The 13913-nt window shown below is 37.3% G+C and overlaps 1 protein-coding gene across 2 annotated transcripts in view; it reads left to right on the top strand.

Moving 5' to 3' along the window:
- The window catches only part of LOC126163031 (uncharacterized), a 300543-nt gene that overhangs the window by 206772 nt on the left and 79858 nt on the right, over positions 1 to 13913 (top strand). For both annotated transcript variants that reach the window (XM_049919905.1, XM_049919904.1), the window contains exon 15: positions 5854 to 6010. In XM_049919905.1, coding sequence (XP_049775862.1) covers positions 5854 to 6010 — 157 coding nt within the window. The remainder of the gene's footprint in view (positions 1 to 5853; positions 6011 to 13913) is intronic.

Genomic DNA, 13913 nt, shown 5'->3' with positions numbered 1-13913 from the left:
ATTCACTTTTAAGGATTCTGTTGTTATTTGTGCAGGAGTTGCGTCAGTAACCATTTTCACTGATTCTTCATCTGAGACTGCAGTATCCTTCCATTTAAGTTCTATTGCTGTTTTGTACACTTCCCTGTTTGTTTCCACTGATTCATGAATCCTTGTTGCCATTAGTTCTTTACCAGTTGCATTTAGGTGCTGACCATGAACTGTTTATAGTCCTTGTTACTAGGAATATTAATAAAACAAGTATCATGGAAGCCTTTCACTATTTTTTTAGTTTTCTGTTTGTAGATTGAATTTCTTGGTTTATACAAGACCATTCAGGCAGGTCATACCTTTTTGGTACTCCAACTAAGATCATGTTTTTATTTTGTAATGCTGACAAGGCTTTTTGTAATGAACGAATTGCAAAGTTGGCTTCATTCTTTGCTACATCATTAGCCCCTGTCCAAATAAATGCAAAATCTTCATTTGTCAGCTCATGCAGGTCATTGCAGTTTTGTAATATTACACTAGTGGGGGCACCTGGTATCACCTTCCCTTCAATGTCATATTTATTTGAAGCTAAATTTAAAATGTTTCTTGCATAGTCTCTGCCATGGCTATAAGAGGCAGTGAATATTTTGAGTCTTGTACTCACTAACTGACTCTCAGGAGCAAAGGTTTGCATTTTCATTGCTGCATCCTTAGAGTGCTTTCCTTTTAAAACCGTGTTCTTCATTGTGGTATGCACACTGTGTTGTGAATCATACTTTATGTTGGACACCTCGAATCTGTAGTTTTTACACATTTCTTTCTTGGCTGATTCTCACTTCTGGAGTTCATTTGTTAGTATGCATATAATTGTTTCTGAATACTTAAGTTCCTTTCTTACTATTCTGAGTTCATTCTTTAACTTTTCGCACACACACATTTTTAATGGACCTGTTTTGATTTCGTCCATATCATCACATACAGGACGAAAGCAATCAGTGCATTTCCAGTTTTTCACTCTGTTTGTTACATTCACAAACGAATAATGGAATTTCCTCTAGCACTCTGCACAAATCACTCCTTTTCTTGCTGTTTTGTTACAGGAACACGGTTTCTTCTTCTTTTGTTTCACCCTCTTTGGGGTACGCTGGATCAATCATTTCTTTGCGTGTTGTTTTTCTTTTCTCAGGGCCCAGTATTTCTTCATTCTTTCTGATCTTCTTTTCCTCTCTTCTTCCAAGATGCATGGTTTGGACTTTTGTGTAGATTTGTCTTAGAACCTTATGTTTTCATCTTTAGTAATTAATTTAGCTGTTCGATCAATAAGTGAATTTTCTGAAATCTTTAATTCTACTAGGTTTTTCTCAGTTTCTTTAAACCGGTTGGGTTTCATTTTGTGGTTACGGAAAAAGTCAAATATTTGTTTAGTTAATCTGGTTTTTTTTCAATTTTCTTGTAGAGAGTTTCATTTTTGATGTATATAATCTTATTGTCTTAAAATTTTGGTCCTATGATTTTTCTTAAAATTTTTCTTTCCTTTAGTTCAAGTTTCTTCATTTGGCCTTTGAAATTCATGTTTAGTGTTTCTGCTGCATACAGTGCTTCTGGCTTAATCATTGTCTTTTAATGTGTAATTTTGGATCCCCCCCCCCATGAATTAGATTTTTTGTTGTATGTATTTTATGTTAGTTGGAAGGCCAATTCAAGTTTATTTTTTCTGGATTCCATTGCTTTCCCCAGCATTCCAACTAATCCATTCTCCGAGATATTTGAATTCTTTTACTATTTCAATCTTTTGTTCTTGAACTTTGAGGTATATACATGAATGCTTGATGTTTGCCAGTATCTTAGTTTTTTCAAAGGAGATGTGGAGACTTATTTTAGCTGCTTGTTTCTTTAGTTCAAGGATTTGCTCCCATGCTTCTTCCATTGTTTCAGCAAACAGGGCCATATCATCTGCAAAAGCAATGCAATTTACTTTAAAGTTCTTCTTTTTGCAACCCAGTCTTATACCATTCTTAATATTTGTGTTCCATTCTCTGACTACCTTCTCAATTGCACAATTGAACAGCAACGGTGAGAGCCCATCCCCCTGTCACACTCCCATTTTTATTTCAAAGGGTTCCGATAATTCGCCCATAAATTTAACTTTTGAAAATGTATTTGTAAGGGTCGCTTTTATAATATTAGTTGTTTTCTTATCCAAACCCATTTCTTCCAAGACTGGTAATAGACATCTTTTCCTTGATTTTTAGTATGCCATGATGTTGTTGAGGTTTAGTATTTGTTCCGAACATGATCTACCCTGTCTAAAACCTCCATGGTATTCCCCGATTTGTGGGCCCAATTGCGGCTCTGCCCTGCTCAAAAGGACTTTAGAAAGAATCTTGTATGTTACATCCAGCAGTGATATTCCTCTGTAATTGTTGGGATCTGTCTTCAAACCTTTCTTGTGGATAGGATGGATGAGAGCTGTTCTCCATTCTGTGGGTGTCTCTTCTCTTTCCAGATTTTATTGGAAACACACTGAAGGGATGTAATTGCATTTTTGTCAGCCTTTTTCCATAGCTCGGCCACTATTTGGTTTTCTCCAGACGCTTTATTGTTTTTAAGTTCTGAAATTACATTCTGTAGTTCTTCAGTCGTCGGTGGTTCTCAATCCGGCTTCTCACTGTTATTTGGGATGGATTCAATTTTTTCAAGGATGGGTTCACAATTCAAGAGTTTCTCAAAGTAGCCTACTAGTATTTTGCAATTTTCCGTGTTATTGTGAGCAATGGTCCCAATTACATCTCGATATTGGAGGGTGGGTGCTTTGTATCTTGATAACCTTTGTTTGAAAGTTCTGTAAAAGCTTCATGTGTTGTTTTTAGCAAATTCTTCATCAATTTGGAGGAGAGTTTTGCTATAATGTGTCTTCTTAAACCTTTTTATATTTTTATCTACCAGTTTTTTAACTGTAAAGAAATTCAATCCGCTCTCTTCTGTTTTCTGTGATTGCTAGTTTTTCCATGCTTGTTTTCTTGTTTCAATGAGGGCATCACATTCCAGCGACCACCAGGCATGTTTTTTTTTACTTTTTATGTTAGGTGCTATCCGTTCGGCTGTAGTAATGAGTTTTTTTTTGATAACCTCCTAGCTTTGTGTCTGAATGGTTTCTGTTGCTTTTGTGAATTCATCTGATTTTAATATCTTTTCCGTACTGTACTTCCGTCCCTTAATTTGTTTCACACTGCATTTCCTGTTTGGGATTACTTTGAACTTAATTTTAGAAAGGTAGTGGCCTGAATCCAAGATTGCACCCCTGAGTTCCCTAACATTCATGATTTCTTTGTGAGAAATCTTCTTGATTGCCACATGATCAAGTTGAAATTTCCCAAGGCTAGGATTTGGGGATATCCACGTCTTTTGCCTTCGTGGTAGTTTCTTGAAAGCTGTGGATTTAACAATTAAATTGTGTGCTTGGCAAAGTTCTATTAGCCTCACACCATTTCTGTTTGTTCTCTTGTGTGCAGGATAGTCTCCAACTATTTTCTTATATCTTTTTTCTTTACCAATCTGTGCATTAAAGTCTCCAAAAAGAATGATGATACTTTTATCTGGAATTTTCTGAATAATGTCATCTAGATGATTCCAAAAGGCCTCCACTTTTTCTTTGTTTTTCCTGTTATCCTAATTTATAGGGGCATGCGCATTGATAATTGTGTAGATTTTGTCTGTGCTTGTGAATGTAAGACTTGAGATTCTTTCTGATTGGGAATCAAAGTCAACTATTGAGTTCAAGATTTGTTTGTTGATTATAAAGGCTGTTACAAAATGTGGTACTTTTTTCATTACTCTTGGTCCCACTTTCCCTTTGTATATCCTAAAACCTTTGGAATCAAAGGTATCTGTATCCATGTATTGTGTTTCTTGAATGGCTGTTATGAGTATGTTGTGGTTCTTTAGCATATCTCTTAGAAGTTTTAGTTTTCCAGTTTTTAACAATGAGTTTGCATTGAAAGTTGCTAGGTACGTTGATTGCCTATGTTGAAATTTGGATGAGATTCCAAGACCTCCGACTTGTCTTTCTGCAGTGTTGCTGACTCCCCAGAATCCGAATGTCTGCTGAAATACTGGCGTATGGTGGATCGTCCACCTGGGGTAAAATAGTTTACATCGCACACTTCCATGATTAATGAAAGTTATTTTGGGTGTGGCCCAAAGGCCACAAAAAATACAACCAAGATTGTGAGTCCTGGAACACGGTTTATTCCACACTTCCTCACTTATTTCGTAAATAGTATTCAAATTTTCTGAACTGGTCACGGCCATTGTGCACGAGTTAGTTACAAAACCCAATATGTTCCTGTTCTTTCAGCAGATTACTGTTCTTTTAGTTACACACAAAGAACAATTACTGATCCACATGTATACACCAAAATATGTTTAGCTTAAGCTATTTAAACTACCAAAATAAATTATTTTATGTGCAACATTATCAGTACACAGCTATTCCAAAGATCATCCAGAAGCTTACAATGCCACATGTCCTCAGTCCATGAGGCACTGCTGAGGTGGTTAGGGATGTAATTGAATTTTTTCAGTTAGAATTCAAAATTCAGTTAGTGAAGACAGTGATTTTCATGTGACATGCAGATGCGTGATTTTTATAGAAAGGATATAAAAAGTATGACAGTTACTGAAGCATAATTTGTAGCTGAAGCTTCTAGTTGGTGTGTTGTAGGCTCTATTCTGCACCTCCTCACAGCTAATTCAGTGCTAAAGCCCACATATGTGGAAAAAATTGTAGTTAATGGTTGTATCTGAGCAAACACACTACATGCAACACTGGACGTTTTCCTTATAGATGAATAAAACTAATGGACATCCCTGTTTGTGAAGCGAGTGTTATTCTTTAGGCCATGATTTCTACTGTCTATGCTTAATGAAACATTCAGTGACATTAAACTTTATCATCTGCAATAAATATTAACTTTACAATACTCCTCCATCTAATTAGCTATAATATTATACAAGTGAACTGCTCTATTAATTTTTTGTGTGTCTCCTGTACCGTATTCACATGATTTGTAGGTGTATGTTATGTGATGAATAAATGACTGTTTACTATTTGGTGTAGAATCTGAATAAACAAGGCACATTTTGTAATCTTGGTCATAGTAACAGGAGTTTGTAGACTGCGTAAATCCATTAGCATCATCTTAAGTGTAACACTAATTAAATAATAGAATTTTTATCTTTCCATAGTATATCATATTGTAGGTTCTCCCATAGCAGTTAGTCTATTACAGATGAGGTGGACTCACATTTGAAAAAAAAAAAAAAAATAAATAAATAAATAAAAAAAATGGAATTCATATCCCTGTCTAATCATTCTGAGTTCAGTTTTACATGGTTCCCCCTAACACTTTAGAAGCAAATGTTGGGCTACTTCTTTAAACGAGACAACAGCTAATTTATTTCTCCGCCTTTCTTCAATCCTAACCTAAGCTCTGTGTGTAATGAGTCCAACAGACGTGTGTCTTTAAACTCTGAGCAAGTTGGAACTGTGGTAAGACACTCGACTTGGATATGGAAGGATGGCAGTTTGAGACCCTATCTGGCCATACAGATGTAGGCTTTCTCTAGACTGGTCAAGGCAAATGCTGGGATGGTTCCTTTGAAAAGGACATGGTAGTTCCTTCCTCACCTTTCCCCTATCCAAGCTTCTGCTCCATCTTTAAATTTTGTCCTCAACAGATCATTAAATCCTAATCTTCCTTTATTTCCTACTTTGGGATATAAAAACTGTAACTTATTTCCCTTTTTTATTATGTTTGGTATAATTAAAAAAAATACAGTCAAACCATATTTTAATGAAGGTCAATTTCTTAACATTTTCAGGATGCTTTATTTGCACATGCATGTGATGGACTTGATGTTGATTATTTGTTGGAGGAAAACAGTAAAATTAGCAAACCAAAGATCAGTTTAATATGTGAAGTGTGTGGTGAAGTATTCCATAGCAATGCCAGCCTGAGCACTCACAAACAGTTACATGGTGAGCAGTCATCAGTTTCATTTTATGCCATAGATATTGTCATGATTGATATATGAAAACTCTGCTACTTTCTTGACCCATCCATTATCCCTTCATATTATATGGTATTGAGAACCTGATAGACTTTAATTTTATGAATTGCTTTCCAAACTTCCAGCCAGCATGGAGATGAAATGTCTACAACCTTCCAAATACAATCCATTACCTTCTACAAAAGATATTTGATTGACTTATGTTGATTGTTGGTAATGACATGAACCTTTACCAAAACATATTGTGCATATGGCAGGACATGTGAGTGTCCAACTCAGTCAAGTATAAACAGTCAGAGATGGTATATGTTTCTCTTGATGGGACACCCACAACTGTTATTCATCATCAGTGATACAATACACTACAGCTGTAAGAATTATTTAGTACTAAAAAGGTAAACACTACTCAGTTTCAGGACATATACTCCTTCTTCGGGTGCATCTGCAAAATGTTAAATGAATAATAATACCTGTCCACATGGTCAAAATAATTAAAGCTAAACGTAACTGACAAAAATTCTCTGAAAAAGCCCCTATATGTACATTAAAATGTAAGTCCACAGAGGATGCATAACTAAGATTAAAATGTGTAAAATATGTGAAAATAGTGTGTCACTGGTAAATGGCGTGTAAAAGAATATCCTCTTAAATCCTAAGTCTTCCAGAAAGCCTCTCACAGAGGCTCCTACATAAAAGGATAACAGTCCCCTATTAGAAGAGCAGAAACCTCTGTCAAATGGAATAAAATATATTAAGAATTAATGGTCCTACATTCCAAATCCCCCATTACAAAACTTAAAATGGTCCAGGCTAAGGTGTGTTGTACCTCACACTGATGCGCGTGAAGGCAGATAGACAGTCTTTCAATCACTGAAACATCCAAAAAAAGGTGCTGCATACACTGTGCATCTGCAGTATGTGAGTAAAACAATGTAATCCCCTGAGTAATGTTTGCAATCCACCCATGCTGTACAGACACTCATCAGAACAATATGAAGCATGATTGAAAGCTGAAGTGTTGACAGGAGCTGCTGTATACCCATAATGTTAGTGAGTGGGCTGCTCACCCCATCTGATGGTAAAAATTTGGATTAATGTACCAGCCAACAAAATGTCTAAGAAACTGTAAACTGTCATCTGCTGCAGTTAAAGCTGACTTCTCTCATGTACTAGTGAAGCACTAATTACATATTACCATATCTGCATGAGAATACATTGCTGATCAGCCAGTGGGGTCAGACTACAGTTAATTCCTATTATCTCACTCAAGAATACATATAGTACTCTTAGGGAGCATAGTCTCAAATTGTCACTAATCTGTACATGTACAAAGTCGTGGAACAACTGATACAAATGGAAGAAAACCTGTATGGCATGTAAAGCATAGCAGCAATTATAGCAGAAGCAGCTAAGTTAGAGCACTATTGATCACAATAAGAGTAGCTGTAGAATAAAAAGCACAATGAAAGATTTTTAAGGAACATTGCTCAAGCAAGATTGGCCACATCACTAAAATCCAAAATAAAACAAAAAGTAATAAAAATCACTGATAACAATCAAAGCCATAAAACACATAATAACCTCTATTATGGCAGCCTGTAAATTTTTACCGCACTGTAATATCCTGAAAGCATTGGTTGTGGTTATTAAGTATGCCCCTGTGCTTTAACTCAGTTTGTTCATTAAGTACCTTCTCAGGGTAATTGATTTTACATTTTGCAATCTCAATTTCTTCTAAGATATTAAGTTCCTGGTCTTCAGGTTGTGCACACAGAATGTCTAGAGCTTCCCTAACATCCTGTAAACTATGGTTGTTGACTGCTAGATGAAAAGACAGGGCTGACTCTGAATTATTGACTCATGCTCCTCACACCTGATGTTGAAACTTCTTTCTGTTTGACCCAAATGTCTGGCATTACATTGCATGCACTTAACCTCATATAACCCTGTATTATCATAGGGCCTAATCTGCCATTCTTCGTGGAATATTAAATGTTGACCGTTGTGTTTGGGCTGAAAAATGCTGTGATATTTAAAATTTCTCAGCCACCTTCCTACCTTACTGGAGATTAGAACGTAATAGGGTATCCTACAAAATCTTCTCTTCTCGTTACCCTCATCTTGTTTCAGAATCGTGCTACCCTTGATCCCATTTGCCATACTACCCTGTGTGAGCCTTCTGTGTATGTCGCTAACCATATTAACTGGATAACCATTCACTGGGGCAAGGTATCTGATGATATGAAATTTGCTCACTTCTATTTCCTTTCTCAGTGGAATTTCCGGAACTCTATTGAGCATTGTTCTAAAGTGTACAACCTAAGGACCAGCAATTTAGCATCTTAGAAGAAATTGGGATTATGAAATGTAAAATTAATTACCCTGAATGGCACTTAATGAACAAACTGAGTTAAAAACAGGGACATACTTAATAACCGCATCCAATGCTTTCAGGGTATTACAGCCTGGTAAAAATTGATTTGTATGTTCCAAATACAGGTTCAATCCCGTCTCCGGCCATCCTGATTTAGGTTTTCCGTGATTTCCCTAAATCGCTTCAGGCAAATGCCGGGATGGTTCCTTTGAAAGGGCACGGCCGATTTCCTTCCCCATCCTTCCCTAACCCGAGCTTGTGCTCCGTCTCTAATGACCTCGTTGTCGACGGGACGTTAAACACTAATCTCCTCCTCCAAATACAGGTGGCTTTTATCTCTTCCATTTGTAGTTGTTTCCAGTGTGTGTGTGTGTGTGTGTGTGTGTGTGTGTGTGTGTGTGTGTGTGTGTACATTTATTCTTTAATGCTAAGCTCCTTTGTCCCTGAAGCTTACATTGCTATTCTTTACATTGTGGCTGTCTGTAACTTTATGGTTACATTATGATCTACCATTTTAAAATTAAAGGGGGGTGGTTATGGCCTTAGACCACAGCACTTTTAGTGGCTGCCATAAATTTTTTTGTTTTGTTTTATTTTGGATTTTAGTGATGTGGTCAATCTTGTTGTGAGCAATGGTCCTTAAAAATCTTTCATTGTGTTTGTTATTCTATGTCTACTCATAATGCTATCAATAGTGCTCTAACTTAGCTGCTTCTGCTATAATTGCTGCTCAGCTATAAGTGCCTTATAGCTTTTCTTCCATTTGTATTAGCTGTTCCACAGCTTTGTACACGTACAAATTAGTGACAATTCAAGGCCATGCTCTCTAAGCATGCTGTAATGAATTCTTGAGTAACATTGCAGAAATTAAGTCGATTTACTGTAGCATGACCCTAATGGTTGGTTAGCATTGTACTGACATGCAGATATGGTAATCTGTAATTAGTGCTTCACTAGTAGATGAGAGAAGTTAGCTTTCACTGCAGCAGATGACAGTTTGTGGTTTCTGAGATCTGTTGTTGCTGGGTACATTAATCCCAATTTTGACCATAAGATGTCGTGAGCAGTCCACTCTCTAACATTATTGGTACACAGCCACTGCCACCAACATTTCAACTTTTGATTGCGCTTCGTACTGTTCTGATGAGTGTCTGTGCAGCATGGGTGAGTTGCAAACTTTACTCAAGGGATTACATTGTTTTTCTCGCATACCTGCAGACACACAGTCTATATAACCACTTTCTTGGATGTTTAAGTGCATGAAAGACTACCTATCTGTCTTCGTGTGGATCAGTGTGTGGTGCACCTTCCTAAGCCTGGACCATTGTAAGTTTTGTTATGAGGGATTGGGGATGCCGGACCTTTAATTCTTTATGTATTTTATTCCATTTAATGGTGGTTTCTGCTCTTCTAATTTGGGACCGTTATCTTTTTATGTAGATCCTCCTCAACAAGAGACTTTCTGGAAGACTTAGAATTGAAGAAAATATTTTCTTGCTTGCCATGTACCAGAAACACACTACAGCAGAGTCCTGCCAATCCAAACCCCGGTAATCTGAACGTTCGGTTAATCCAAACAAGAAAAATGTTAGTCTAAGTATGGAAAACTGTGTGGTAAACTGCTGTACATACACACTATTTTAATTTACACAGTACAGTAAACATGTATTAGAAAAACTGGTAAGAAAACATTAGGTTTAAACAATGCATAACAATGATAGAAAATCTGTCAAACTTACTAAAATACAGTGGACATTTTATGCTACTTTTTAGATGACAAAAACTCAGTCATTGTTTTTTGGCGTAATGAAGACAGTCTGTTATATGATGCATAGTTGTGCCATATTCTCATAAACATGAAATCAGTGGGTGTAGCATTGGGCTGTTGCTCCAAATAATGTAGTGCGAGGTCAAGGGCTTTTTCTGCTTCACTGTGTGGCACCAGCTCTCCTTTCTCACTTTCAGGCTCATTGTCACTTCTGTCACAGCAGTCCACTTCTTCCAGGTCTTGATTCACATTAGCAACTACATCACCATCAGTAAAGTTCTCCACATATGCCCCATCTTCTGCCATCCACTCATCTACATCTCCTTCACTGGCTTCTTCACATCCAGAGATTGTCTGTATAATTTGTAGTAGATTTTTCTCTACATTTTCAACTAGGTTGTCCTGAAATTCAAGAGATGTCCACAGTTTTCTCAATGATTTTCTCAGAGTATTTTCTGAAATATTCTGCCATGCCTCAGCGGCCCAATAAACAACATCCTTCACATTGGTCTTTAATTTTGTCCACTAAAGGAATGCCATCATCTTGGATCAGCATTCTTAAAAATTGTTTTCTGTAAATCAGTTTTAATGTTTGCAGTATGCCCTGGTCCATCAGCTGTGGAAGTGGTGTAACATTCGGTGGCAAAAACTTCACCACAATTTCTCCATCACATAATTCTTCAGTACTGGGGTGAGATGACACATTGTCAATCAAAAGGATTGCACGGGGAGAGAAATGATTTTCCTTAGAAAACCGTTGAACAGAGGGAACAAACTGGCCATGAAGCCATTGTTTGAACAGCTTACCATCCATCCATGCTTTTTTCTGGTTGTGATAATACACGGACAAGGACTTCGTGTTGCAGTTTTTAAAAGTTCGGGGCCTAGCAGATTTCCCGATCAGCATTAAAGGCAGCTTGTGATTACCAGTGGTGTTGCTGCACGCTAATAAATTCACATGATCTTTGCACATTTTAAAACCAGGAGCATGGTCTTCTGCTTTTGATGCCAGACTTTTTGTTGACAGTGCCCTAAAATTAAGGCCAATCTCATCAGCTTTATAAATTGTTGGGGAGGATACTTTCCCTCTCTTATCATTTTTTTCAAACTCACCCAAGTATTCTTTCGCTGCATTATGGTCAGAAGAAAGCTTCTCTCCAGCAATTGTTAGCTGATGAATTCCGTGACGTTTTTTGAATCTGTCCAACCAACCCATACTCGCACTAAAAGACTCATCACCATTCATTAACTTGCTCAGGTAAACAGCCTTCTCCTGAACCAGTGCTCCACTCAAAGGAGTTCCCCTTTCACTTTCCTGCGTAATCCAAAGGAAAAGAGCTTCATCCACTTTATTGTACTGGCACTGTTTCAAAGTCTGCCGAATTTCAAGTGTTTTTCCCCGAAGATGTTGCACAGTACTGTTCAAGCTTCACTCGGTTCTTCTTCCAATCACAAATGGTTGCTTTACCAACACCCAGTTCAGTTGCCAGTTTAGATACATTCTCACCATTGTCTATCCGCTTCAAAGCATTCAGTTTTTCTTTGAGAGTTTACATTGTATGTTTCCATTTACTCATTACAAAAATACATACACCACTACACCTGAACGAATACAATACAACTGTCACGCATGCCAGCAATCAATAACTAACATAACAAAGTGCTTTGCGAGCCAACTGGGAGGCACTGACCTCAGATACTACAAAGGTCTCAACAATGCACAAGCCAGCCATTGTGGCTGAGTGGTTCTAGGCGCTTCAGGACAGAACCACACTGCTGCTACGGTCGCAGGTTCGAATCCTGCCTCGGGTATGGATGTGTGTGATGTCCTTATGTTAGTTAGGTTTAAGTGTTTCTAAGTCTAGGGGACTGATGACATCAGATGTTAAGGCCCATAGTGCTTAGAGCCATTTGAACCATTTGAACAATGCACAACAACAAGGGCAGAGAGTGAGAGTGAGCCATTGTTCCCACACTTGTTCCCATTTGTTACCATGGTGTACCTACTTATCTGCTTGCTTGGTATACCTCATTCTAGAAACTCGTCACCGTAATTCCAGCTAATCCGAACAGATTGGTAATCTGAACAAGGTCCTGTCCCAATTAGTTCAGATTAACAGTACTCTACTGTATTTTCATGTATTTTAACCCATTTTAATCTTAGTTATGCAACTTCTGGGGACTCACATTTTAATGTATGTGTAGGGTTTTTTTCTGAGAATTTCTGTCAGTTATGTTTAGCTTTAATTATCTTAACCGTGTGGACAGGCATTATTATTCATTTTAAATATTTCAAATGCACGTGAAGATGGGACATACATCTTGAAACCAGGTAGACTTTTCTTTTCTAGTAATAACAACTATAGCAGATTTTATCATTGAAGTTAGAGTTGGCCTGAAACTATTAAGCAACTGGAGGACAAACAAAATAATCTTATGATTAATGTCAGTTGATTGCCAGTCACTCACAAAGAGAAAGAAATGAAACAGATGTCCAGACTAGATATGTCTTTTATTACTAAGACAGATGGCATAGGAGGTATTCACAAGTAAATAATAAGAAAATGAAAACTCAAATTGTGACAAAATAAAGAAACTGATAACCTAAAGTAAATCTCCCCATGGAATAATAGTGGATGATTTTAGAGCAAATGTAGTAGAAAGTTGTAAGTATGTTGTGACCACCGATTTCTTTCCAGATATAAAGGAATCAGGCTTACTGAATTCTGTACAAAAATGAAATATGTACCCATAATCATTCTTGAAAACAAAGCCAACCAGAAAAGGGACTAAACAAAGTTGAAACTTTGATTGTTTATATATGATCAAGGACATAGAAAAAATGCAGGAATTTGAGATTCAGAAACCATTTAGAATTTAAAATGGCTGCAGACCAGTACTGTATACAGGGTGTGTCTCCTAAGAGCCGTCAAGCTTATTTTTTCTGCTGTTTCAGCAGGCATTTGCAATTTCATTTTTACAATGTGTATCTCAAGTTAGCCCAAACAAATATTGCTCATCACATCTTTCAAGTGATGCACAGCATTGATGGAAAGTGCCAGTTTATTTCCTGTTGCAAATAAAATGATTTTTAAAGTGGAATTTTATGAGCCCATTTGACAGAGCATTCCCAAATTAGTCTAGCGCAATATTCCTATTACTGATGGACAAAGGACGTTCAGAAAGTTTTGCACATCGCCTCTAATTTTTTTTATTTTTTGCAGGAGGAGAATGAAATTTTTTGTGAACATACTTGGAACATTTAGCTATAAGTTGGTGTATAAAAGTATTTTATTTTATTTATAGGTGAGCCATAATGGACCATGAGTAGATGTCAGGTTGTGACAATGGTTGGTGATGGAGTTCCTCTTCAAGAGCGGTGATGACTCTGCCACATCGATTCACAGGAAGTTGCTCTCTGTTTATGGGGAGGACACAGTGGATCGCAGCAGTATCCAGTGGTGGTTGCAGAGGTTTAAAGAAGATGATTTCTCTCTACTGGACAATCCATGATGCAGTTGACCATTGACGGCAGTGAGTGATGTGAATAAGGAGACCATTGATCAAATCATCCAAAATGACAGATGTGTGATGACACGACAGCTTGCTGAAATGACTCATTTGTCATTGGGTAGTGTGGTATCACTGTTACAGTCACTAGGGTACGGAAAAATCTGTGCACATTGGGAGCCTAGATTATTGACAAGAGAAATGAAAATGACGAGGAAG

Source organism: Schistocerca cancellata, chromosome 2 (assembly GCF_023864275.1).
Source record: "Schistocerca cancellata isolate TAMUIC-IGC-003103 chromosome 2, iqSchCanc2.1, whole genome shotgun sequence".
NCBI classification, from domain to species: Eukaryota; Metazoa; Arthropoda; class Insecta; order Orthoptera; family Acrididae; genus Schistocerca; species Schistocerca cancellata.
The sequence above is the reverse complement of the archived record's forward strand: the minus strand, read 5'-3'. Positions and strand labels throughout refer to the sequence as shown.